Here is a 25,204-nt window from a genome sequence, read left to right on the forward strand (position 1 = left end):
CAGACATTTCTCTGGGCTGAACATAATTTTCCACACTTTCTTGAGGAACAAGTCAGACTACTGCAACAGATTTACTAGTGTAAACCTCTAATTTTGCACCATGAAATACAGATTTGATCCTTATGCAGCAGCTGCCTTTTCAGTAAGACTGGTTTGAGTCTAATGTTGTCTAGGGGTTAAAATTCTAAATAGTCAGTTCTTGGCAGAAGCATCATAAATACACAGACCCTCACATGTCACACAGTGATACATCAACTAACCACTGTTCTATAAAAGTAGTTTCAACAGTCACAGCCACCTAGGCTAGTTGTAATCTCTCAGTCTCCCCTGGGGTAAGTACAGTTTGTAAGAGAAACACTGTAATTGTATTTAATTTTATTTTTTCCAAACAAGCTTAATTTTTCTATGGAAATTTTGTTTTAGAGGACACATTTGGCTTATATGCCATTAACTTTTTTTTTTTTTTGCATATGCAATATATCTGAAAAACTTCTACAATGTTCATTTGAAGCCAGTATAGACTCTTGTCATCCTGTTGAGCGTTTTAAAGTCTGCACATGACCTTTTTATGGCTTTTAACATTGTTTTATACAGACGCATGCATAAATTCATGCACTATACATATGTATATTTACATAAATGAAAATATTTTGGGAATCAGAAAAGCATAACTGAATTGTAGCTGCTTGGAAAATGCAGCCTTGAGTAGTGCATAGAAATAACTGTTCACTTTATTCCAAGTCTGATCCTGACCAGTATCTCAGCAGTCTTAAGCTTTTCTCTCTGACAGTGAACACTCTTGTTTTGTTCTACTTTTGAAAGTCAGACTGACAGCTACATAATCAAGCTCTGAACTTTGTTGCATTATGCTTTTTTTTGTCAAATGCTTTAATGATTGTGCCTGCCAACACATTTTATCTCCTTTCCTTATATTCAGTTTATCAGTTATTATCTTTCTGTACCCTCAAAAAAGGAGATGTAATATTTTGCTATGCTAGTAGGTGGACTGTGTTAGCTGGGTTCTCCTGGGTATAAAAGTAGGAAAGTTTGCACACCTCCCCAGCACTCTAAACCTCATAGCTTTACATCTGCATTCTGTATTTATTAACATCTATAACACTGCTACATATTCTGTGACTTCCAGACCAATGACTTTAGTGAGCTTTTCTTTCAGATCCTTCTCTAAGAGAGTGTGTTTCAAGGAGGGAACAGAACAGCAGCTGGACTGCTTTGTGCCACCCCTCACAGGGCATGGTACCTCCAGGGTTGCCTTACTGGCATCTTTCAAGGCATAAACTTTGTCAATGACATTAATAACTGGCAATCTCTATCCCAATAACAGGAACCTTCTCCACTAGTACCCTATCAAATGGTGTATTTCCATTGTGTTCCATTTACACTCATCATTCTTTATGTTTCTTTAATGAGGGAAATTATTACAGTAATGCCTGAGTTCTGTTTCAGGTAAAGATTCCAATATAGGTCAGCCACATACTTGCACAAGATACAAATAGTACCTTCACAACTATTGTAATGATAGGGGTATGCAGCTGTATCACCTGATGTCATCTTAATCATTCAGATACCTGTCTGAGGATATGAAAGTAGTTCAAATGTCTAATGATGCACCAACCTTTTGGGTCTTTTTTCACACTGTCAAAAAAAGCTCAGTTGAACAAGTTGAACATCTTCTAATTCATAAAGTGCAGTATATATTAAACACCTTTCATAAATTCCCCTTTTTTGGCATGCTTTTTCTCTTTGCAAGAACCTACTGCTTGCCAACACAGAATTATATCCTGGTTCAATCTTTTTCCACTCATTTTTGCATTTCATTACATTTTTTTTCTTCTTCCACTCAAGGCACTTCTTTAGTTTAGTTTAGCTTCCAGAATCATGTGCTTGCACAGGATCTGCTTTATTTCACTGAACAGAATACAAGGAGCTAGCAAGAAATTCTGGAAGGCTAAGACTGTCTTGAGCAGGTACACCACAGTTCTGACACTAAAGATTAATTTAAATGGCTACTAGTAGTTCTTCTTTAACCTTATTGACACTTAAGACCACTGATAGCTTTTTCTGTGAGAGTCAGAGGTTTAATCATTACCTGAAGCTGCTCTTCCAGTGCTGCAGTAGCTCTGTCTCCATTGTTTTCATCCACTACCACTACCATATGGGTAAGAGAATTCACCTTGACTTGTTCCTGTTCCAGATCTTCTTGAAATGCCTATAATTAAAGTATATGTGTTAGAAAAAGTGTTCTAAATAAGAACACGATGGTTTTGGAGTTCCACTGAATGATTAATGTGTGTAATTAACCAGTTTTGAGATTTTTTTAATCCTACTGCTGTCAATACTAAGCAATTTAAACTTATTTTGTTACCTTAGGACATATATGTACTAATGTAAACATAGTGGACCATTTCAATTCCTTTTAGAAAACAGCTTACTCTTACTCACAAGTCCTAAACTCCTGATAGCATTTCAAGCTAGAAACTTAGCTGGAGAAAGCATTTGTTGAATTGATGTAGTTGATTTACAAATATGAGTATAGCATGTATACATACCATTAGCCTGAAAAATGTAAATAGGCATGGTATTAGATTCTGTACTCCATATTAACATATTAAAATACTCATTTTCAAAATGTTAAAAAAAAAAATAAAATAGGCAAAGCTTTTATAATTAAACAACTCCAGACTGGCACTCCTACTACATTGGTAACGTAGGATGAAACTGCTGAGGAGCTCACTCAAGATCAGGAAATGCATGCAGCACTCCTCTTTCACTTATTGAAGAAATCAGGAAATAAAGTGAGAGAGACACTTTATGATTTCTGAATGTCTGAGGAAGTATTTTCTTGTCCCTTTAGCTTTGATACCCAGTCCCTGCTGCAAGCTGCAATAAAACTGAGGATAATCTGCTAAAAAATAGTAAATCGCTTAAAGTGAAGAAAGTTTTCTCAAATCTGTGCAAATTGACATATTGATATTTTATTCATTTCTTACATTACCATTTTTTTTTTCATTGTGCTGACATGCAGCAGGAAGACAGGCAACAAAAATGGAGAGAAGGAGTTAAAGAAATGTTGGTATTGAAACTTCAAGCCACAGAAAAGTTAATATTAAATTTCTTTTCATAGTTTTGTTACTTGTCTCCAGGTTTAAATTTGTCTATTAACAATCAAATATACATTTCTAACTCCCAGTAGTTCACTTTTTTACACTACTGAGTTCTGTGTTGTGTTTCTTAATAAAAACATCCCACTCCTATGAAGAAAACCAAGGTATCAAGGATAATATTCTACCTCAACCACTCCTTAGGTGTTTATAGCTAGCTTCAAATCAATTGAAAAATGTGGGAAACTGAAGTCCTGGATTGTGCCCTAGATACTTCATCAGAGTTTGCTCTAGTCCTCAGCACATATTTAGTATGATAGTCACAGGGTGAAAAATAGCATGGCTAACCTTGTCACAACAGTAACCTTGACTGTACTACAAACTGTGTGGAATTCTGCATTCTGAAGCAGAACAATTTGCTTGGGTTATAAAAAACAAGCCCTTGCTGAATATTAGGTCATGCATTTTAAACCTCTTTGGTAAAACTTACTTTTATTTGAAAATTAAACCACAAAATAATATCATGTGCCTACAAGCAAGAGGAAAGGAATTCACAGAATACTTTGTTTTTAAGGCATAAATTCCTTACTATAACACTTCTCAGAGTTTTAATTCTTTCATGGGCATAGCTCTTGAGCAAATATATTTAGAAGAATTCTCCTTTTTCTGACTTTCATGCCTGTGATTATAATTTGCTTCAGAGCTATAGACTATAAAGCAATTCTTAAGGACTGTGAAGTACACAAAAATGTTAGAACAATGCATAAAATTCAGACCTTGACATTTTATGACCCAACACTTGATCAGGAAAGAGGAGTCACTGCACTCATGGATAAGACCCTATTACACAGCTTTCTTCCCTCAGATTCAATTCCCTTTTTCATCCAAATGACAATAAATACATTGCTCTGCAACACCACAGCCAGGGAGAAGGTGAATTTTATTTCCTGATTAGTTGCTATCTGAGAGAATAAATGGAATTCCAGAATAAAACCACAGTTAGCAACACTGCTCAAGTGTAGGATTGGAGGGCACTTCGGAAGCAGGAGTCTCCCACACAATCTGAAAAGACTTGAGAAGTCAGGGAAGTAATAAAACCAGAAAGCTGAGTAATTTTCAAATCCCCAGAAAGATTCAACTTGCCCTGACCTAAAGCACTGTTCTTTATAATCCAAGTGTCTGTTTTTACCATAAAATTCACTGTTGACAATCATTTGTGTACAAGAGTTTGCTGAAGCAGGAATATACTGAGGGCACTCTTAAGACTGGAGTACACTCTGTTCAAATACGTTTCTAACAAGTTCTTCTGAGCTTGTAGCAAATTTCTAGGGATTTATATTGTATGATGGGTTTAGATGGTGATACATGGGGACAGCACAACAGAGTCATAAAATTTTACTGTTCTTTAATTCCTATCTATCAGGTAAAAAAATATTAAATTCTGATATACTCTGCTTCAAACTGAATAAAAATATCTATTTAGGGTATCAAAGTACCCAAACCCAAGTCTACTCCCTATATTTTAACAGTTAGGAAGTGTCTCATTTCACTGTTGCAATTTATTTGAAGCACTGAAAAATCCTATCACCAAAATTTTTCCATAGTTTCTGATATTTTTATAAAAAAGAAAAAAGCTCAGCCTTCCAGAAACACTGCAAATACTTAAGCAGCTTAGACTTCTTTAAGAAGTGAATGAAACTATAAAATCTACTACTATAAATTGTATAAAAATAATAATAATGAGGAATATTAAAATTAGCTCAATTAACAGCACATTTTTTCTAATTATAAAATTTCTAATATAGTATTCTTCTGAGACAGCTCAATAGCCCATTTAGAGATGTATTGCTAGAAAAGCAATTTTCTCCTTTTATAAAATTATTAAGAAAGGGTACTTGCAAAATCAGACAAAAGACATAAAATACTGCTGCAAAGACTAATAATTCTTCACTGAAATGTTTGACTATTACTTCAACATATATTAACTATGCTGGATTTTTACCAAAACCGCATACCTTACTAATGACAAAAAAAACCTTCTAGAATTTACCTCTATTTCAGTCCAGTCAGAAAATTTTCTGTACTATCAAGATATTCCTTCTGAAGATATACCACTGAACAAAGCCTCATGCAGGAAACAGTGTTATATGCTTTCTATGGTCTCAGTGATGGATGCCATTACCAATACATATTACTGAAGGTTGGTTTTTTTTGAAAAACAAAACTTTCCACCCTATCAAGTAGATTGTCTTTTGTACAGATAATACATTTGAAAATAAATTCACATAAATTATTAATGTTCACTAACTCATCAGATCAAAAATATGAAGAATTAGTATGTAAGAGGGTCTTCACTTAGAATATTAAAATAGAAACTAAATACCTATTTCTCTCAATATTAGAAAGAAACAGCATAAAGATATTGCATAAATAAGAGAACTACATTTAATGTTAGCATTTAAATGCAAACTGAAATAGGAAAGAAGGTATTTAAATCTTAGTACTCATGTAATCTAAATCTTTCAGGTTTCTTTCTCTTACTATGACTTCATAATTACCTGCTGTCTTTTTTTAAAAAGCAAATTTAATGTGAGAATATAGAGCTAGCTAGCAAACCCATGTATTGAAATGCACAGACTCCTCAGAGAGCAAAAACAGATAGGACAAATAGCAGCAGTAGGTCTAGAATTTGTATTTTTCTTCCGTAGCTTTCCTTAATCAGGATGCAGGAAAATCACCTTTAGCACAAAAGTGGATCATGCAGTCTTTTGCAGCTTTTGACCTACTTTTAAAAACTCTAAAAGCTGGCTTTGAGATTGTATATATGATTTTTAGTATGATATGCTTTCCAGAACCTGGACTAGCACTGACACAGGCCATCAAGTGTCACGTGTTAAGAGGTCTCAAACCACTGATGTAGAAACAGTAACAGGTTATACATGTAAATATCCATGTTCTCACAAGTCATCTGTTTTCTACACTATTCTCTGTCATGGATAGGTATGTAAATATCTTTTAAAATTTAAATTTATGTCAAGACAGAAAATTTAATAGTGAATGAAACAAAGCTACTACATAAATGATAGTCTCTCTCTTTAATTTTTAATTTTTCCAATTAAATAATTATTCTCATGGAATGTGGAAAAAAAATGGCTGGATTCCCTCTTACATTTATTAGCTTGATCTTTTTAATTAATTAAATACATTACTAAGAAGTACATTACATGCTACAGTTAGAAACTAGGGCCTATTTTATACTTCTGTACATTTACATTTAGAGTCCCAGGAATCCAACATGAGGACTCCTAGGAGTCAAATTATAACTACTACAGGAAGCAATGAAACAAAACAAACAAACAAAAAAGTAACACAAAAAAGAAGAAAACGCAGGTATTAAAAACTCTGATATATTCTTATTCTACTGTTTAATGAAAGGATGTTATAGTTACCTCACATAGACTACAATATTGTTTATATTTTAAAAGGAAGTATTTTTTTTTTAAATATTAGGGTAAAAGTCAGAATTGTGATAAAATAAATTGTTAATTATACAAAACAACCAATATTAAACCAAGATTCCATATTACTTTGCTATGTCCTATTTGCATGAGTATGGCTTCTAAAATTTTAAAAAACTGAAGTTGTTTTTTATGCTTCTGGAATCATACCTTATGCTCTTCTACTTGATGCTTTAGGTCCTCTAGATCTGGACCTAAGGGCTCCAAATCGATTTTCCTTGTCCTTTCCTCAGTTTTTGTCAGCCAGTCAGCTAATTGGGCTAGCTGCTGATTCTGCAGATCCATTAGCATTTTATGTAAACTGTAAAACAAGTAAGTAATTATTTTGATTGATACATGAATGAAAAGAAGAGGCAGAAGTATCTACCATGTGTACTTGTAACTGATTTTCATGAGGCTTCATCTCAATCCAGAATAAAAAAATAAATACTTTCAAAGAGGTAAATGAAAATTTTTTGGAACAGTTTTGATTTAGGCAAGCTGTTTTGAAACTTTTCTAAGAACCTGAGTACTCCATATACTATATATGTGCATATAATATACTGTCTGTTAAAGTGCAGTCCTTCAGTTGCATGGAAGTTGCATAATTTCTGCTGATTGCTTAAAGCTTGCATTGTCTACTACAAGTACTTCAGAAAGTGCTTAGACAGTTCCCTCAAATTTAAGATATTTAACAGAACAGGTTATTAAATTTTTCAGTTATTCGATGGACAATGCTCTGGAGAATGAAATAGGAAACATATCAGTTGTGCCTAAACAAAGTCCCAAAATCATGAGCTTGGTGAAACTATTGTGTGTTACAGTGTGTTACTTAAATCTCAAGCACCACTCCTGCAGCAAAAAGTTACTTAACTACCTTCAGAACTCAATGGGGAGATCTGAAAATCTGAGGTAAACTTACAGACTGGAGAAAACTGCCAAGTAAGGAAGACAGTAGAATCCTGTTTTATTTCGTTTATTTCTCAGTTGGTTTCTTGTTTGCTTCTAGAAAATGTAGCCCAAATTAGGAAGCTATTGTAAATTTTTTCTCTCTGTGAACAACAGCCCCTAATCACCACAGAAGACTGCACTGAACGTATAGATATCTACTTTTGGGCCCATGTTTAAATTCTTCTGAACAACAAATATTTAATATGTCAAGATCCCACAGATGCAATTATGTGAAATCTTGAATGTCATTTGTAGCCTGTTCATATTTTAAGGCACATGTCTAAAACTTCAACACTTCTATTGTATAGGTTTTTATTTCCTACCTTTTTCGAAAGAAGTAGAAAAAATATTCCTTCCAGTTCTGAACCTTCTCAAAATTAGCATTTGGTTTCTAATGAAATATTTACATCATTACTTATTCTAACAAATAATTTAAAATAGGTACCATATATACAGTATTAACTCATATTATAAAATTAAATCACTTTTTAAATCACTTTTTTTAAAAATTATGTTTCTAGTGATATTAGATGTATGTCTTTGTATGTATATCAGCTAACAAATACTCCATTCTTAGATAGTATTCCTCAGTTTATAACCAATTTCTGGGATTACCTACAACAGGGCATTAGATGAAAGAGCTTCTTAAAACAAACCTCAGCATGTTTATGCAAAAAATAAATTCAGTATCAGTAAAACTTTGTTAAATAAGGGTCACTTTATTTCTATTTTATTGAACAGAAGTTCAACTACATGAAAATAGCTGCAACTGGAAGATAAGCTAAATAAACAGTGGACATTTTAGTTGACACAGTACCACTCATGGAGGTGAGGCTGCTACTTGTATGTGCTGTTTTAAATGAAAATAAATATGACAAATAAAAACTGTCTTCAGCAAAGTCTCATGGAGTCTTCTCTGCAAGAAAATAACGACATTGGAGGAAGCTAGGTTGAAACATCTGAAAACCATAAAAAATTTTATAGAATGTCAAGGAAAGATAAACTAAACAAAAGATAAAGGTAAAGTAAATAAGAGCAAGATGAATACAGCAGAGAAATATATACATTCCTGGAACATAGTAATGAGAGGGACTGAGTGAAGTTACCAGTGAAGATAACAATCAGAAAAAAAGTGAGGTGGGCTATATAAATTTGGTTGAAACATTATTAGCATCCAAGTTGTTGATAACTGCTGATTTGAGTGGCTTCCAGTCTCAAAAGAACACGCAAGCTACACATCAAATTTCAGATTAACAGAGATCTGAGATGGTGGTTTTTTCATAGTGAAGTGAAAGAAAATCCCAGCTGCTAATCAAGCTCACAATTGTTTCAAACTCCACATGTATTATATTACCTGACATATTACTTACTTGCTTTGTTTTTCCATACTTGCTACCCTGAGACTTTCCCATCGAGAATTAAGTAGATTCATTTGTTCTTGGATTTCATTTTCTTCATCATCTGAAAGTTTTCCAATTGCTAGAAGCTGACTTCCAACTTGCAAAACATTGCCAACACATCCTTGGTGAGCTGTTAGTTCCATCATAAAACCCTGACAATGAAAATAAAATCCAGTTTAAAGTTGTATTATTTGGGATGAAAGATCAGAGGTGGGAGAATTCTCAAATTCCACCACATTCCAAACATGATTTTCAACTCTTGTTTTTTTTTTATTGTTCCAATGCCTCCCCAAATCTTGTGACACAAACCAGGAATAAACACCTTCACTTTTTGTATTTGACATAGTCTCTAGTGCTACCTTTAAATTTCCCAAATCACAAATAAACACAAGAAAAAGGACTAATATGAACTAGAAATATCTTTGCTTGGTACTTGACTATATTATGGGATACAAGCAGATAAATATTTACTGCAAGATTAATAAGGACATATACCTCATGTGTGTGAAATTGTTCTTTAACAACTTCCACATCATTGGAAATATCTCCCTGTGCTTTCAATGCATCTTCTGCAGACAGAAGCCATGTCAGCACTTCTTCTAAAGCAGTTTGGTAGTTTTCAAGATCCGTGTCAGACCTCGTCCGCACAGTGCTAAATGTCTTCTCTTCAACAGTTTCTAAAAACTGGTCAAAAAGAAACTTTTAAGAGTAGTGCAAATAGCATTTTCTCAGACAGTTCTAACAAAGGAATAAATAGACCATTGTCTTGTATAAAAACCAGGAGTTTATAAAACAAAAAAACATCAGATGGCTAATGTGTGAAAGTAGTTATTACTATAGAATCTGTTAATTGACAAAGATCAGATAAGAGTGAGAGAAATAAAATATCTCAGATTAAATTAGATTTTTTAAAGTAAAGTATAAAATTCATACTATTGTGAATAATGACACTATATAAATTGTCACTGTAGAGTGCTTTTTTAACAGTTTTCCAATAAATAGTCTGATTTTTCATTTAATTTATTGTTTCTTAGTTAAGTATTTTCTCCTGGAAATGAGAAATTTATTTACCACAGGAGGCAGTAAAATTACATCATCAAAAAAGTAGTAAGTTGTTTGCTAACATTGCAGACAGTCCATGGAACATAGAATACAGAAAAGAAAAACAGTCCTGCATGCTACATGCAATATAAGGTTTGAGCTAACCAGAAACCCATTTTGTGTGTCTGGTTATTAAACATTCTTAAAAGCTATAAAAGCTCAGAAATCTCATGCCAAATTATAACTTCTCAAAAACAATAAAATGAGCATTAGTGTTGATTTCTCTTTCCCACAAAAGCCACCTTTGTATTTTACAAGTCAGACTTCCAAGCACAGAATTCACAGTTAAGATCTATTGCTTAGTCAAAATAAATCAGCAAAAAGCATTTATGGATAACTGTAATAGTTCAGTAGAACAACACAGAAGCAAGAAATATGGGTTTGCTGCAAAAGACATCATTCGATTCATTTTTCAAGTTCTGAAGAAGCTTATCTAGAAAGTTAGTACAAAACACAGACTGCTGATGTTAAAATATACATGTTTTTATTAAGAATACACCAACACAAAATATTTTTTATAGTTAGAAGAAATTGACTCTACTGCTATACTTGTGCCAATAAAAGGCTCAAAGCAGTGTCTAAACCTTCTTCCAGTAGTTTTGGACAGAAAGTCCAAGTTTAGCACTAGAAAGCAGGAACTGCAATGAATGTAACCAGATTCTTTAATAGGAAATGTTTAATCTCTCTCTTAACAAAAAAATTCATCCTGAATTTTATAGATCTAATAATCACATACAGTTTATGTGAATCTCTTTAATCTTCTGGCTGATTTAAATACCAGTCTTAACTTCACTGCCAAATATGCATGACAAAAAATGTTCAATAAGCCTGCATCAGTAAAACAAACATGGAAATCTGATGAACACAATAGTTTGTGGTTTTTTGGTTTAAAGAAACTACTGTCTTACAGGAACATAATCTATCACAGAAAATGTTCAATTCCTGCCGCCCAGATTAATATTTGAATTGTGTGCAACTCCAAATTTTACTACTACTCTGTAGCACTAAAAAATTATACTCAACCACATCACTTCTCAGCAGCAAGATAGGCTTTTTTTTCCAGTCACAATCCACTATGGGAAAGGAAAACTTCCATTGCTTTTGTATATGTAATAGTTTGGGTTTTTTTCTAACATTACTGTGTAGAATATTCCCACATGTGATACACTGGGGGAAAAATAATTCTACAACAGCTGAGAGAGACCAGGGTTATCATGTTTTCAGAGATTCATGATGGTCTCTCTCAGCTACTTGCCTGAAAAGTCTTCATTTGAAAACCCTCCTGTCTCTAGATCTGCCTTCTGATCACAACATTGTCTCATGTATGAAAAGTGTTTAACAAAGCAGGTCCTAACAACTCTTTTTCTGAGGAATAACTATTAATTATAATTTTTCCTAATCATGTTGAAAAGCATTTTCACTGCTTTCTCATAGTAACACAAATATCGTATAGAATCACACTGGGACTCATGAACTTCAATGGCAAAATGGTGCAGACTAATTCCTGCACTATTACAACAAGTCTTGAAGAAATTTAAAGACAAGCAAATACTGTAGCATAAATGGAAACCAAAACAGTTACTTGACAGGTATTCCAAAGTATGTTCTCACTCAAAAAAATGGCGAAAAAATGCTCAAGAAATTGCTTTTTTTGTTTGAAATTAATATGATAATCCACCCAAGGTTTGGCCTCATTATAAAGCTGAAAAACTGTAGGGGTTTTGTTGATTTTTTTTTTCTCTGTTGAGACAACCGAGTTTTTTACTAGCTGATTTTCTCAGTGGTTCCACTTGTACTGAAGATGCATTCACCTAGATGAACTGACCTGTCCTTGCAACTGCAGTTTTTGAGATGCAGGAGATTGAAAGTTCATTGAAAGTCAATAGAGTTTAGGTGGTGTGCATATTGAGAGGAAAAAAGCCAGAACCAGACAGTAGGAAGGAAACTACCTTACAAAGGGAACAAAATGCTGGTACTATTGACAGAAATGAAAAATGGAAAACTAATCTCTTAAATTATTCTCTTAGGTGCAGTTGTTACAAATAAAGACTGAAAAAGACAACGACTTTACTGGCACAGAAGGAAAACTTTGCACAATGGGATTTAGAGTATAGAAGTTGGATAAATATGAAAGCAAGTGAAAAAATGGAATCAGTTGGGTTAGGAGAAAAAGACTAAAACTGGTAAATGTGAGGACAGGTGAGTTAAAAGACAGGAAACAAGGCTGTCAGCTAATAATAAACTTGACCACAAAGCTTATCAAAACATATAGATTTTATTAAGTAGGGAAATTCTTTATCCTATGTTTACTTAAGGGTTTTAATTATATTGAGTATTTTGTTCTGACTGTAAAATGTATAGCTGTTTGATGTATTAATGATGACAAGACACAAAGTACTTGCCTCTCTAAGGAAAGCACTTCCTATTCAAGCAATTATCAATCAGGGTTCCAAACAGTTACATGAATTGAGTGGTTGTGTTAAACCAACTGACTGTGAGTGAATAGGATTGCTTTTACCACATATCTATAAAAAATTAATCCTTCCTGTTGAAATGCCTAGTCTGCTCATCATTCTTGAACCCTTCCCTTTTGTCATCCAAGAACAAGGTGCATTCAAAGAGGGCCTATATTTCAGGTGCTTTCATGTCATGCAGCAGACTGTGAGGTCATTTGTTCTCTACCTAACACATAAATAAAAGTACTACTCACATAACGAAAGGTGAAATTTTCAGCCTACAGTAAATTTTCAGTATTAACTAATGAATCTTCAGAGAACCCTCCAATATTAAAGAGTAACGGGGTCCTGAAAGCATATTACAGGTCAAGGAGCCTAGGGTCTTTTTCCTACCAAAAAAGTAGCTCCCTTGAAAAATGTCTATTGTATTTTATACTGTCATTTACATTAAAAAAGGAAAAGGTAACTGTCTCCAATTTATGATGATCAGTCTACCTTGAAATTTGAATTGTGATCACAGCATCATGCAGTAGAGTGAAAAATATTAAAGATGGAATGTATAATATTGTCACATTTATTTAACTTCAACTTTTAAAATGTAAATTCTAAATGTAATAAGGACTTAAGTAACAGCCACTTTAAAGTGCACTGTTCTGTTAAAGACCTTTTAAATGTTGTAGAGTCTTAATTAAATGGTATTCTAAAAATCTTCACGAGCAGAAAAGCCATTAAATGAATAAAAAGAAAAGTGGGAGACAGGTGAATTATGCCCAAGCCAAAAGAAATAAAAACCTATTATCCAAAAAAAGTACTGAATTAGTTCTTTAGCATATCATTTAAGCAATTGAGAAATAAACACAGTCTTTATTTCTTCTCTGTCTGGCAATGGATAGACAAATGGAGAAACAAAGAAAATCAATTTTACTAGAATATAATAGATTCCAAGAGTAAAAAAAGTGGAGCAAACAAAACCAAAAATCAAGCTTCATTTTCATATACATTTCATTATGAATTCTACAGTCTTATAGCTCAAAAACATGAAAAAATGTATTTATGGTTCCAGCATTCTGGAAGGAAAACCTGCCTTTTCCTTTCAGCATCCTGTTTAGTTTTTGCTCTTTCTTCACTTGCTTTGTTTTATATTCCCTCTCACTTCTGCTATGTCTGTAAGCAAAAACAATGTCATCCCATAGTATCTTTGACTACGTCAGTCATCTGACTATTATATTATCTCTCCTCACTGACTTTATGAGAAACAGTTTCTCCCACCTGCACCTAACAGAAGAGTAACTTTGGCAGGTCCTATCAGTTGCATATGCATATACTTCTTCTTTCCTTGTTCTCTTTACTAACTTTCCAATTTTCTTCATTTCAAATATTCAAAACTTTTATTCCCTCTTTAAGACTTTTGTTACTCACATGACCAAGTGTTCCTTTTCCTACTGTCACTATACCTAAGGGCTAATTTTTGCCTGAGCAAAACACCTTTTCTTTTTCTTTTCCAAGGAGAAATGTGTTTTTCTTGTATGTCTGAAAATTATTTCTAAGGCCTGCTTCCTTATTGTTTCAGTCTCCTTTAAACTCATTTACAATCCTTCTTCCTTCAGCCCAAATAATGCTTAAAACAATTTAAAAGCTATCATGCTCATCCCTACACCCCACACTCTAAAAGAAATGATTTTGCAAGCTCTCTGCACAGGCAGTTCCTACTTGCAGGGAAAAAAATGTCTTGCTTCACAAAAGATTAAGAGTGCACTTGTGCAGTCAGGACCAGGCAGCTATAGGCTTCTCCACTCATGCATGAGCCACACAGCAACAGTGCTCTGACCATATGTAACATACATTAGCTGTGTGTTTACCTTTTTGACTATTCTAATACATTGTACTAAGAAGACTGAGCTATGCAGAATGTTTATTCTACCATCTTTGGCCAGAATTAACAATCCTCTGTAACAGGTTAGAGGACAGCAAAGAGCAATCAACAAGTTGCAGCAATGTTGATTTTCCTGTGGAAGTCTGAGAATAATTTCTTATTCTTTTAAATTTCTACATGTGCAGCAATTTTGAAATAATATCCTTCATAGTTGATGTAGCTGTCTTTATCATAAAACACACAAATGTGACAGAACATAATACTCTTTCTGTCTGTAGTTTAGTCAATAGCTACTGTCTAGAACTTTTTTAAGCACGGTCTTGACGAGGGGAATTACAGCTTAATTTTAAAAAAGAATAAAAAAGCTCACATCCTACAGCCTGCCAGCAGTCTATAATAGGTCAGGAACTCAACTTACCAGCAAGTCAACAAAATATTTTGCTTAAAGAGGGGACTAATATGGTCCATCATATGGTACTCACTGGAGCTACCAGTACCCTTCTTGGTTATCAAGTTCCACCCCCCCAAAATGGAATCCGGTGGTAGTAATATGAACTTGTTCAGGGAGATAAATTAAGATTCATGAAATGATAAGACTAAGGACAGCAGCCATCTGGATCGGCATATGCAAAATCTTACTGCAGAAAAAAGAATCCTGATTGGAAAGAAAAAATACTGCCACTGCTCTGAAATAGTGTTGCTTCTTTTGTCAATACATGTCCTTGGAGAGAACTGTTCCCTTCAGCTCAGTGACGAACTATAAAAAAGCATCAGAAATATAAAGAGGACCACACAACAAATTTGCTGGTCAGTGACGAACAACAAAAAAGCATCAGAAATAAAAAAGAGGACCACACAACAAATTTGATCTTAATTAACTGTTGTAAATAAAGGGATATAAGTTGACAAATGCAGTGATATACAGGAAGTATATTCCCTGCTTGTAAAACGTTGCCTTGAGCATTTGGCTCAACATCCCAGAAGGGACAGTGAAGAAAAAGTTACATAAAAGGCTATGAGAGAGGCCATATATAACAGTATCAATGGCCAAAAAAAAGCAATGAAATTGTAATGAAACACTTTGGTGCACAGAATGGACAGCATTTAATAAACTACTGTAATATTGTATTTTACTGTTAATGTTCAGTGTGCAAAGCTAAATCATCTCACTGAACTATTTTTTTCAATACACAATATGGGGTCTCAGTGGTTTCTCCCCAGCTTCAACGGTTAGAAGTCAAATCTAATTATTTTATATTAATACAGCTAACATTGTAAATTAGAATGCATACAATTCAACAAATTGTGACAAAACTTCTTCCATCCTCAGAAGATCAATGATTACTGATTAATTTCAGCATAGAAGAAACATTAAAATAAACAAATTGGTTTAGTTCACATGTATGCAATGAACCTATAGGCCTTTGAAAATGCAGATATTCTTGCTAGAGTACTTGTCTCCATGTACTAGTACTGGAGTACCAGTACTAGAGTACAGAGTACTAGTCTGCTACCTGAGATCAAAATCTAGATTACCACAACACTGTCACAGAGGTACCTAGGAAGAAAAACTATAAAGACTAGAGGATAAAGTAACCTGCAAAAATAAAATTCTAACATACTTTGCAGAATTGAAGCCATATAAATCTTAAGTGATGTGTATTCTAAACTGCATTTAGCACTCTGAGTTCAATAAGGCAAACTAATTAGTTCCCTCCAACGGCAACTAATTAAGAAGTGTATTTTGAAAAATTTAACCCAAGTGATAACCTCAAATATATCACATCCATAATCTATACTGTTTTCAGATGTAAGAAAATATGAAGTCAATTTCTCACTCTGTTCTAATCACTGAAGCCAGCCACCAGTCCTGCTATTATTTTGGACTTCTAAGCCATGATAATTCTTTTCAGGATCTTCATTAAAACCACCTAGTCTGCACAATTAGCATATTTAACTCCAAACTCTTTTTATATATTCACACAGCGCAATATCAAAATATCTTTAAAAGCATCAGTGTCAAGAACAATTAAATACAGATACATCTGCAATATGACTATTTTGTGAAATAAAGACTGAGACGAGAAAATTACTAGACATACTGATTAGTTTCTGTGAAGTTAAGGCTGAGGTTCTCAAACTTGGAGAGCACTATTCAAAATGTGGATTTGCAGTCATCTAAAATCTTAAATAGTCAAATTCACTTGAACAGGCTGAATACTCCATTATGGCTCTTATGAGGTTTATCTCTATTACATATAGACTTCTCCTAAATATATTTTAAGTTCTGTTAAGGTGCTCTCCTTCAAAGAATATTTATGTTCAATTAAAAATGAAAGCTAACAAGTAAGCTATTGCAGAAGAGGTTTGAGTGATTTAATGTGTTTTGGAGTTGCTTGTTTGCCTTTTTATTTTTTCAATTTCTGTAGTGTCACTACCCTGCCTGTAGCTACATGCTGTGAATAAGAAATTAAAAGTTGGAAATGAGATTAAATAATAAGCAGTCATCTCAAAACGGGGATTTTTTTTTCTCTTTTTAATGCACTTAAGATTTATAAATCCTGTAATAATGAAGAAATATTACAAACATTTCAATAGAGAATAGTGCAGGAACTATGGAAAAGTATTTCTGGACATATTGAAAACTATATAAAAAACCTGCTAAATATTTACAAAGACAAGCAACTGGATGGAAGCACAGGATAAACATCCACTGAGGAGTATTGAATATAAAGACACTATTTCCAGCTCAGGAAATTTCTGAGCCACATATCAGTGGAAGGTAAGTGAGAATACACAGGTGTTTCAATACTCTTGATCAGTCATACCTGTTTTCCCCTTCCTACGGATCCGTTATTTGTCACTGCTGGGAACAGAAAACAATACTGGAAGAAAAAAACCCCTTGCTCTGACTAATTTAAACTGTTCTGTTGTCACAAACACCTGCTACAGGAGCTCTGAAACTTATCTGGAGGTGTACAAAAGCAAAAATTAGCATATCTTTATGCTCCACTGCTTGATGTTAACTTGACCTATAAAATGTTCTTCAAAATTCTACTATATAGGAAAAAGAAGGACTAAAGATGTCTAGATTGCTTAATTTTGCTTAAGCTGTTTATTAACTGTCTTTCCCTTTCACATTTCAGAATTATACTGACAATCTGGGCTTTTGTCCCCTTCTCACAACAAAGGAAAATGTGGAGTAGGAAATTAATAAATAAATAAAAATATCTTCAACCAAAACACCTGCATTATTTTATAACTGAAACAAAATATTGACATTGTTAGTTCAGTTAAGAAGAGTGGAATAAAACACTGCATTTTGAATTACCATGCCAAAAGTAATATTTTTGGGTAATAGTTCCTTGTGAAAACTTCAAATAATCTGTTTTGTAGGTCAAATTTGTTTTGCAGCTATATATATATTGCATGTTATTTTGAAACTTTTGACATGAAAAAATACTTCTGAGAAATATTAATCCCTGATTGCTATTTCAGAGACAATAATTCTTATATATATATATCTGTACCAAATATAAAAAATAATAGAATTCTATTATTTATTCTCTCTTAACTACAAAGTATACTGCATTGTTATTTAGAGATAATGAAACATAGGTATCTTAAATCAGATAAAAAGTTATAGTAAAGACCATTATAATCACAAATATTTATATTTGAATTTCATATTATATTATAATTCAGATAACTGGCTAGAATATAAAACATGTTTGTTAAACAAAAATGTAACTACTGTGAGGGCATTTGTCATGATGTTACCTGAACTCACCTTCAGGTTCTGTTAATAGGGAATTTGTTTACTACTCAGGTGTAATTATTGAGGCATGAAAGCATCTTTCAAGAACAATAAGTTACAGGATTCTACTTTTTTTGTTATAGAGACAATGTACAATGGTTTAGCTTGCGTAGCTTTTAAATTCTTTAACAGATACTGATAGTTCCAAATTTGTCAGTTGAAAAAATACATTATAAATGTACTGGTTTGTAGCCATATTCTTGCTCAATATTGTCTTTTAATTCTCTACTTTTCCTCTTTTCAGCTGACAACTAGCAATAAGCATTTTCCTAATACTGGTACTGCAGACCTGTTGAGATTTGGGGGTTTTTTCAGTTACATTTTCCTAGAACTAAATTAACTATTTTAGTTCTTCAAATTATTATAAGAACATGGAAACAGAATCCATATGTGTTTGATCAGAGACTTTTGACTGAAACCCCTGATGTGGCAGAAAATAACAGGTGCTTTACAGGTGAAATTTTGCCAAGCAACATTAAGCTTCCCCATATGATATAGAAATGTATTCATATTTAATGAAACGTCCCAAAACATGACTATAAATTGTAGCTATTAAATCAGATTTCCATTTTTAGTAGCATTGTACATGTCCATTGAATGGGAACAAAGCCAGAAAAAAGGTTGAACAGTGAAAAGAGAAATTAAAACTAGGGAAATTAGGAGGCTGAATACGAGTTGTTAAAATGAGTTGAATGAATCATTAAAACTTAGTTTAAAAAGACATCAATGGAGCAGGGAATGCTTTTGAGACTGAATTTAAAAGAAACAGGGGAGCCAGCAAAAGACTAGAGGCAGCAAAAATGGTGTGGCATTACAGAAAGCGTTTACTTGGTGACATAGAGATTCAAAACCATTGTGACTAAGAATATGAGTAGAAATAAATTAGGTCAGAGAAATAATAAAGCTAATTTTTAATATCTCACATGTGCAAAGAAACAATGTGCTCAATAAATAATGGATAATTACAAATAGAGAAAATTTTATAGTAGGCAATCATGTTGAGAAGTATGCAATGACATAAAGGGGCTGAAGTAACATGCGTTGTGCATCAGAATTTATTTTCAATTTTTCACAGTATTTGGAAATGTAGTTCAGGTGGGAAACTCATGCAACTACTCGGTCACTTCATCAAATCTCAGTACTTTATAGAATAGATACAATGTTTTAGAATCTCTATTTCTTGATCCTACTGTCAAATTTAAACTTAACAAGCTACTCTAAGTAAAATAATACTGAGTACAGGAACACTGCATTTCAACTAATAGTTTCTACAAATAGCAAACATTTCCAGTAGCTTAATTTATATGCATCTAATTAATATCAGCTTATTTTTAATTAAATACTGGTAGTGAAATTATGTAAAATTGAAAAATTAACATTTTCTTTTTAAAAACCAAGCTGTTTATAATTGCCATTTTATACTGGATCAGATAGTCTTGGCTTAAAGCCTTCACCCTAAGACTAACAATCAGCTCAACATTTGCAAATTGCATTATCAACAGAAAAAACAAGTTTTATGAAATTACTATATATCCTGATGCCTACTGATATGTAGAGTCAGGCATGTCACTGTAATCACTTTTGCTTTAAGAGAAAGTTCTTCTCTATCAAAAAGTTATATTCTACTTCTGCTTTCAAACTTTTATAGCAGTGACGTGGATTCAAAGATGTGTGCCTTCAGATAACCTTCTAATTAAAAATAAATCATCTTGATATTATGCATCACTACCAAAACATCTTTCTTTTACCAGGACACTGAGCCACTGTTTGCACTTTGAAAATTCTTCAGATATTTCAGCCAGCAGCAGTGTTCTCTCCTGCTAATCAAGGGAGATCACTAACACCCATGTGAAACTGCCCAAAGCTCACATTTTGCATTAGTTTACTGTTACAAGTTAATTGCATTAGGTCACCAACACCAGATAAATTGAATACAACAAAAATACAAAGTCTGCAAACATTCTTTAGTGCACTTGTGCTCTGAAATTGCAAAAAGTATTTTGTCATTCAGTTCTCTGGCATTACTTCAGACAGAAACTCTAGTACACTTTAAACTTGCAAAATACTTTGCAGAACTCATTCTATAAGAGACTGCTACTCTTTTATATTGATGACTTTGATCTTTCAACACCATAAGCAAAATTCCTTATTCCTTTTTCTACCCTTAAAAAAAAAAAAGAATTTGTTTTTTAAACTTTGATGCCTCACTCCATCACCCAGTTTATTTAAAACACTGCTTCTGCTCTCATGAAATCACTGTGCAGAAACTAAAATTTCCTTTTTCATTTTTAAGACTGTTTTACTCCACCAAAATATACATATTGGGTTTTTTGCTACAGCTAAACTAAGTTTTAATAAAATAAATGCTTTCTCTAGAAAGAGCGTGGATGGAACCCAGTCACTGTATTGTTCCATACAACTTGTATATTTTTGAAGTTCTCATTTTTTGCTGTTTCTTGTGTGCTTTCAGAACTACTTTTAAAAGATATGAACTCTTCCTACTTCTCCCCCTAGGTCATTGATAGCCTCAGACTAACAGGCACAAATTATAAAGACATTGCTTAGAACCCTTTTAAATCTTAGAAAACCGTAAAGCAAAATTCCTTAATGTGATTGTACAGAATCAAATGCCTTTGCTGTTTGGAATGAATATGAAAAAATCTATTAATATCTTCTTTTGTACATTTGTACCTGAAGCCTGTACGTTCACACCAAGCATGAAGTACATGGTTCAGATATTTTAGAAGGAGGATCTTCCCACAAAGATTACAATAGAGTTTCTGTTGCATCAAGATCACCAGGGGGAAGAGAGAAACTGGCACTTTGATGATCAGTAGAGATAAGTGATGTTGCCTTTTTAAAGGTCACTACTTCAGGTAAACACACAGACCTGCCTGCCTTACAAATCTGAGCTAACAATCATTCTATGGCATTGAAAACATACAGTTCCTGTGCTATTATAAATATGATGGGGGAAATGGATATCCTCTTTCTCACAGTATAATAATTTGGGCAAAAGGACAATCAGGAAACAACCTCCCACTGATTCTCCATGGAAGTGGGCACATAGACATTTGTTCACTTCCCAAAATCTATCTTTTGCATTCTAAACACAGCACCATTTGCTGTGCACTGAAAATATTTTAGATTTTATCTTGAAGAGTACTATACATACCTGAGGGTAGAAAAGTTCTATCCACAGAAGCCTTACCAGTTTCTAATAGAGCAAAACATGAAGCTAGTTAACTCCTCAAAGTTGCAGGTACACTTGGCCAGAAGTATTTCAAGGGCACAATGAATATCCAGTGATTATTTTTTTCAAGCTACCTTATTAAAAAATGCTATTCAGTTTTACTTTATCTGAAGAAAATTCAATCATCCGATGGTGTAATCTGGGAAAGGAATTCAGTTAAATTATACAAAAGTAATGTTATTAAAACTCAAGAGAAGCAGGTCTAACTAGAAAGTGAGTTCATTATTTTTTTCATCATATTCATATACTAACACTTCAGGTAATGCTCTGAAAGCTGTAACATGTTAAAATAAATGTCTCTGACTTTCTGCAACAAATCGGGCACAGAAGGCTGAGATGAAGCTATTGGAGCCAAGGAAGCTTCTCCCAGTGATGAGGACCAGCAAAGCTGTGGAGCCAGCTTTCCCTCCAGTCCTGACCATGTGAATAAAATGTGCTACTGCTGCTATACCAGCACTGCAGTATTTCTTGGGGTTGCTGTTGTTTTGTTTGTTTGGGGTTTTGTTTTGTTTTTGTGGGTTGTTTTGTGGGTTTTTTTGGTTGTTTTTTTGTTTTTTTTCTGGTGTTACTGATAGTTCTCATCTGAAGCCATGAAAATATGACTAGACTAACATAAGAAGTAGAAAATATCATCCTTGCTGCCTTTTCTATTTTATTAAAGTCAAATTCAGATAAATTAATCTTGAAGAAAAATTGTTAATAAACTAATTTTAAAATAACATAAAGCTTCCTGAAATTATTAAACCATTTTATCACACTATTGAGAAGCTCACCTAATATAAAGCATAACAATGGTATTTTGAATGTTATATTTTTATCTCTGGAAAAATACTTTAAATTGCTTTTATGTGGTAAAATTTTTAGTTGATCTGAGAGTTCTTCCAATAGGTACAAGTTTTGTCTTCATTTTTTTGCATTTCAAAGGAAATCTCAAGGGAAAGTCTAAGAAAGTTTGTGTGCTGTGTGTAATACAGCTTCTTTTATAATAATTTTCTAGTAACATTCAAGTTGGTTGCTATAGTTATGAATTAAAGCACAGTAACTTTCTGGAATCTACATAACAAATCAGGGAATATGAGAAAAAAAATGTCTTACAGTACTTCTGCAAAACAAGAGCAATGACTGGAGAGTTAGGAATTTCCCATGAACTAATGACTAGGTCAAATGATTTAAATTCAACTTTACTGAAGCTTTTCAGTTTAAATTCTAAGTGTAATCCTGCACACAAATTCTGAATTTCATATAACAAAATGTGGACTGACAGAAGAACAAAAGCCCACGATGATACAGACCCAATGGGATTCATTTTGAATAACAGTCAATTTAAGGCAGCCAGGTTCACATTTGGCCTTTTGTATAGGCTTACAAAAAACTTATTTACAAAACTACCAGTCTCAAAACATACACCAGTTTTGTTCACCCAAAATGTTTCAATGCTTTCAATTTTCATCTCAGTTTTTCCAAGATATTAAAAAGGAAAAAAAAAAAAAAAAAAAGTCTCTTTACTAGATACTTCCATGCTTTACATTTTTATTATTATTTGAACCCCTCTAAGACAGTAAATTTTATGTCCTGTGGAGTTAGGTAGCAGGTAGTGAGTCAAAATGATGGCAGTGAGATAGGAGTTTCGCCTGGAATCAGTATTAGAAAATGCTCTCATAAGCCATTTTTGGAAAAAAATTGGAAAATACCTGTATTATTCTTCTTGATCGGGTGTTTAATGAGTTGAATATAACAAAACCAAGAGCTCTCATAAAAATAAAACACAACTGAGAGGGTAATTTTAACAGGAATTTTGAAATGTCTCAGAAAATTAACTTGAAGATCCCTTTTTTTCTTAGTGAAGCTAAACAGACTGTCTCGTTAGAGACGAAATACATAGAAAAAATACAGAGCTGCAAAGTCAGGCAAGCCCTCTGTAACTGAAACCAGCCAAGAGAAATATTTTCTCTTGGGCCTTTTTGATGATACAAAGAATCCAAGATTTCAGTTTTGAGATGTGGATTCTTATCCTAAGAGCTGCATGAGTTAATGAACACTTTCTAAGTAAACAAAGTAAAGAAGGAGAGTTCTTTCCTGTTAGTGGAAGAACTGCTTTGCATGTTAACAACTGCATTTAACAAGACTTACATGCTTCAACCAGAAGTGCTGAAGCAGAGACCAAACAACAAAGAGGCATCTAGTGAACTGGTTGACAGAACAACTATATCTTGTGAATTCAAGAAATGTCACAGTTAAGCAAAGCAAGACTTGTATGGGCAAAATTTGTGCAACTAGCATACTAGGCCTTGAAAGTATACCAGTGAGTGGCAAACAGATCATAGAATCATAGAATTGGCTGGGTTGGAAGGGACCTCAGAGATCATCAAGTCCAACCCTTGATCCACTACTGCTGCAGTTACCAGACCATGGCACTGAGTGCCACATCCAGTCTCTTTTTAAATATCTCCAGGGATGGAGAATCCACCACTTCCCAGGGCAGCCCATTCCAATGTCTGATCACCCTCTCAGTAAAGAAATTCTTTCCGATAAAACCTAAACCTCCCCTGGCAGAGCTTAAGTCCATGCCCTCTTGTCTTACTGATGGCTGCCTGGGAAAAGAGACCAACTCCTCCTGGCTACCCCCTCCTCTCAGGGAGTTGTAGAGAGTGATGAGGTCTCCCCTGAGCCTCCTCTTCTCCAGGCTGAACACCCCCAGCTCCCTCAGCCCTTCCTCACAGGACTTGTGCTGGATCCCTTCACAGCCTCCTTGCTCTTCTCTGGACCTGCTCCAGCACCTCAATCTCCTTCCTGAACTGAGGAGCCCAGAACTGGACACAGGACTCAAGGTGTGGCCTCACCAGCGCTGAGTACAGGGGAAGATGACGGGTTCCTGAAGGAAGGGTGAATTTAAAGACCCACAGGTTCTGAAGGTCTTAAGGAGCTTGAAGATGGCAAAAAGTTAAAGTGAAACATGACATAAAAGAATAGACGAGTATAGAAAATAGAAGGGAAAGGACAGATGACGGTGTAAGAGGAAATGTTAGTTCTCCTTTCCAACACAGAGCTCAGAGAATCATAGCTTGATTTTTACAGTTCATGACAATTAACCTATTCAGTAATTGTATAGCATATATGGTCAAATTTGAAGGATAACATTCAAAATCTTTGGAAAGAGGTCATATTTAATTTATTTTTATTCTCAGTTCCAGTTGGCTCGTGCTTGGACTATGAATTTGATTCTTCAAAATGCAGAACTTCCAAAATATCACCCAATTAAACACTGGGACTTTAAAGTCAATCTTAGCACCTCCAGAGAGAAGCAGGTGAAAGAGTATTTGATGATACTTCTTATGTACCTGCTTTGATTATCTTGGAGAAAATATTCAAGTCTTGTAACATGGAAGTTTGTAGAGATTTGGAAAGAAAAACTTACTCATATATGTCAACAGAAAACCAACATTAAAAAAAAATCTACTGAAAATTTTCTTTGATAACTAAGTGGAAATGAGAGACAGCTTCATAAACTTAAAAAAATCTAATGAAAAAAAAAAAGGTTGACTTCCTCTAGTATTCTTTAATGCAGTCTCCTAGAAAAATATATTGTACTGAAATTCCTAGAGGCTGTTGCATTACTAATAACTGCTATCCAAAAATCATAACGTAGCTGGAAAAAACTGGAAGGCTACTAAGAACAGAAGAGGAAATAATATTTATTTGATTTAATCAAAATAGATAGGATTAATAAGGCATACCAG

At 33.8% G+C, this 25,204-nt stretch overlaps 1 protein-coding gene across 12 annotated transcripts in view; it reads right to left on the minus strand.

The window, feature by feature from the left end:
- Positions 1-25,204, minus strand: part of DMD (dystrophin) — a 1,120,784-nt gene that overhangs the window by 682,428 nt on the left and 413,152 nt on the right. For all 12 annotated transcript variants that reach the window (XM_071750505.1, XM_071750583.1, XM_071750574.1 and 9 more), the window contains 4 exons: positions 9,463-9,651; positions 8,938-9,119; positions 6,788-6,938; positions 2,108-2,227 (listed from right to left, as the gene is read on the minus strand). In XM_071750505.1, the coding sequence (XP_071606606.1) occupies positions 2,108-2,227; positions 6,788-6,938; positions 8,938-9,119; positions 9,463-9,651 (642 nt within the window). The remainder of the gene's footprint in view (positions 1-2,107; positions 2,228-6,787; positions 6,939-8,937; positions 9,120-9,462; positions 9,652-25,204) is intronic.

Source organism: Heliangelus exortis, chromosome 1, assembly GCF_036169615.1.
Source record: "Heliangelus exortis chromosome 1, bHelExo1.hap1, whole genome shotgun sequence".
Taxonomy (NCBI): domain Eukaryota; kingdom Metazoa; phylum Chordata; class Aves; order Apodiformes; family Trochilidae; genus Heliangelus; species Heliangelus exortis.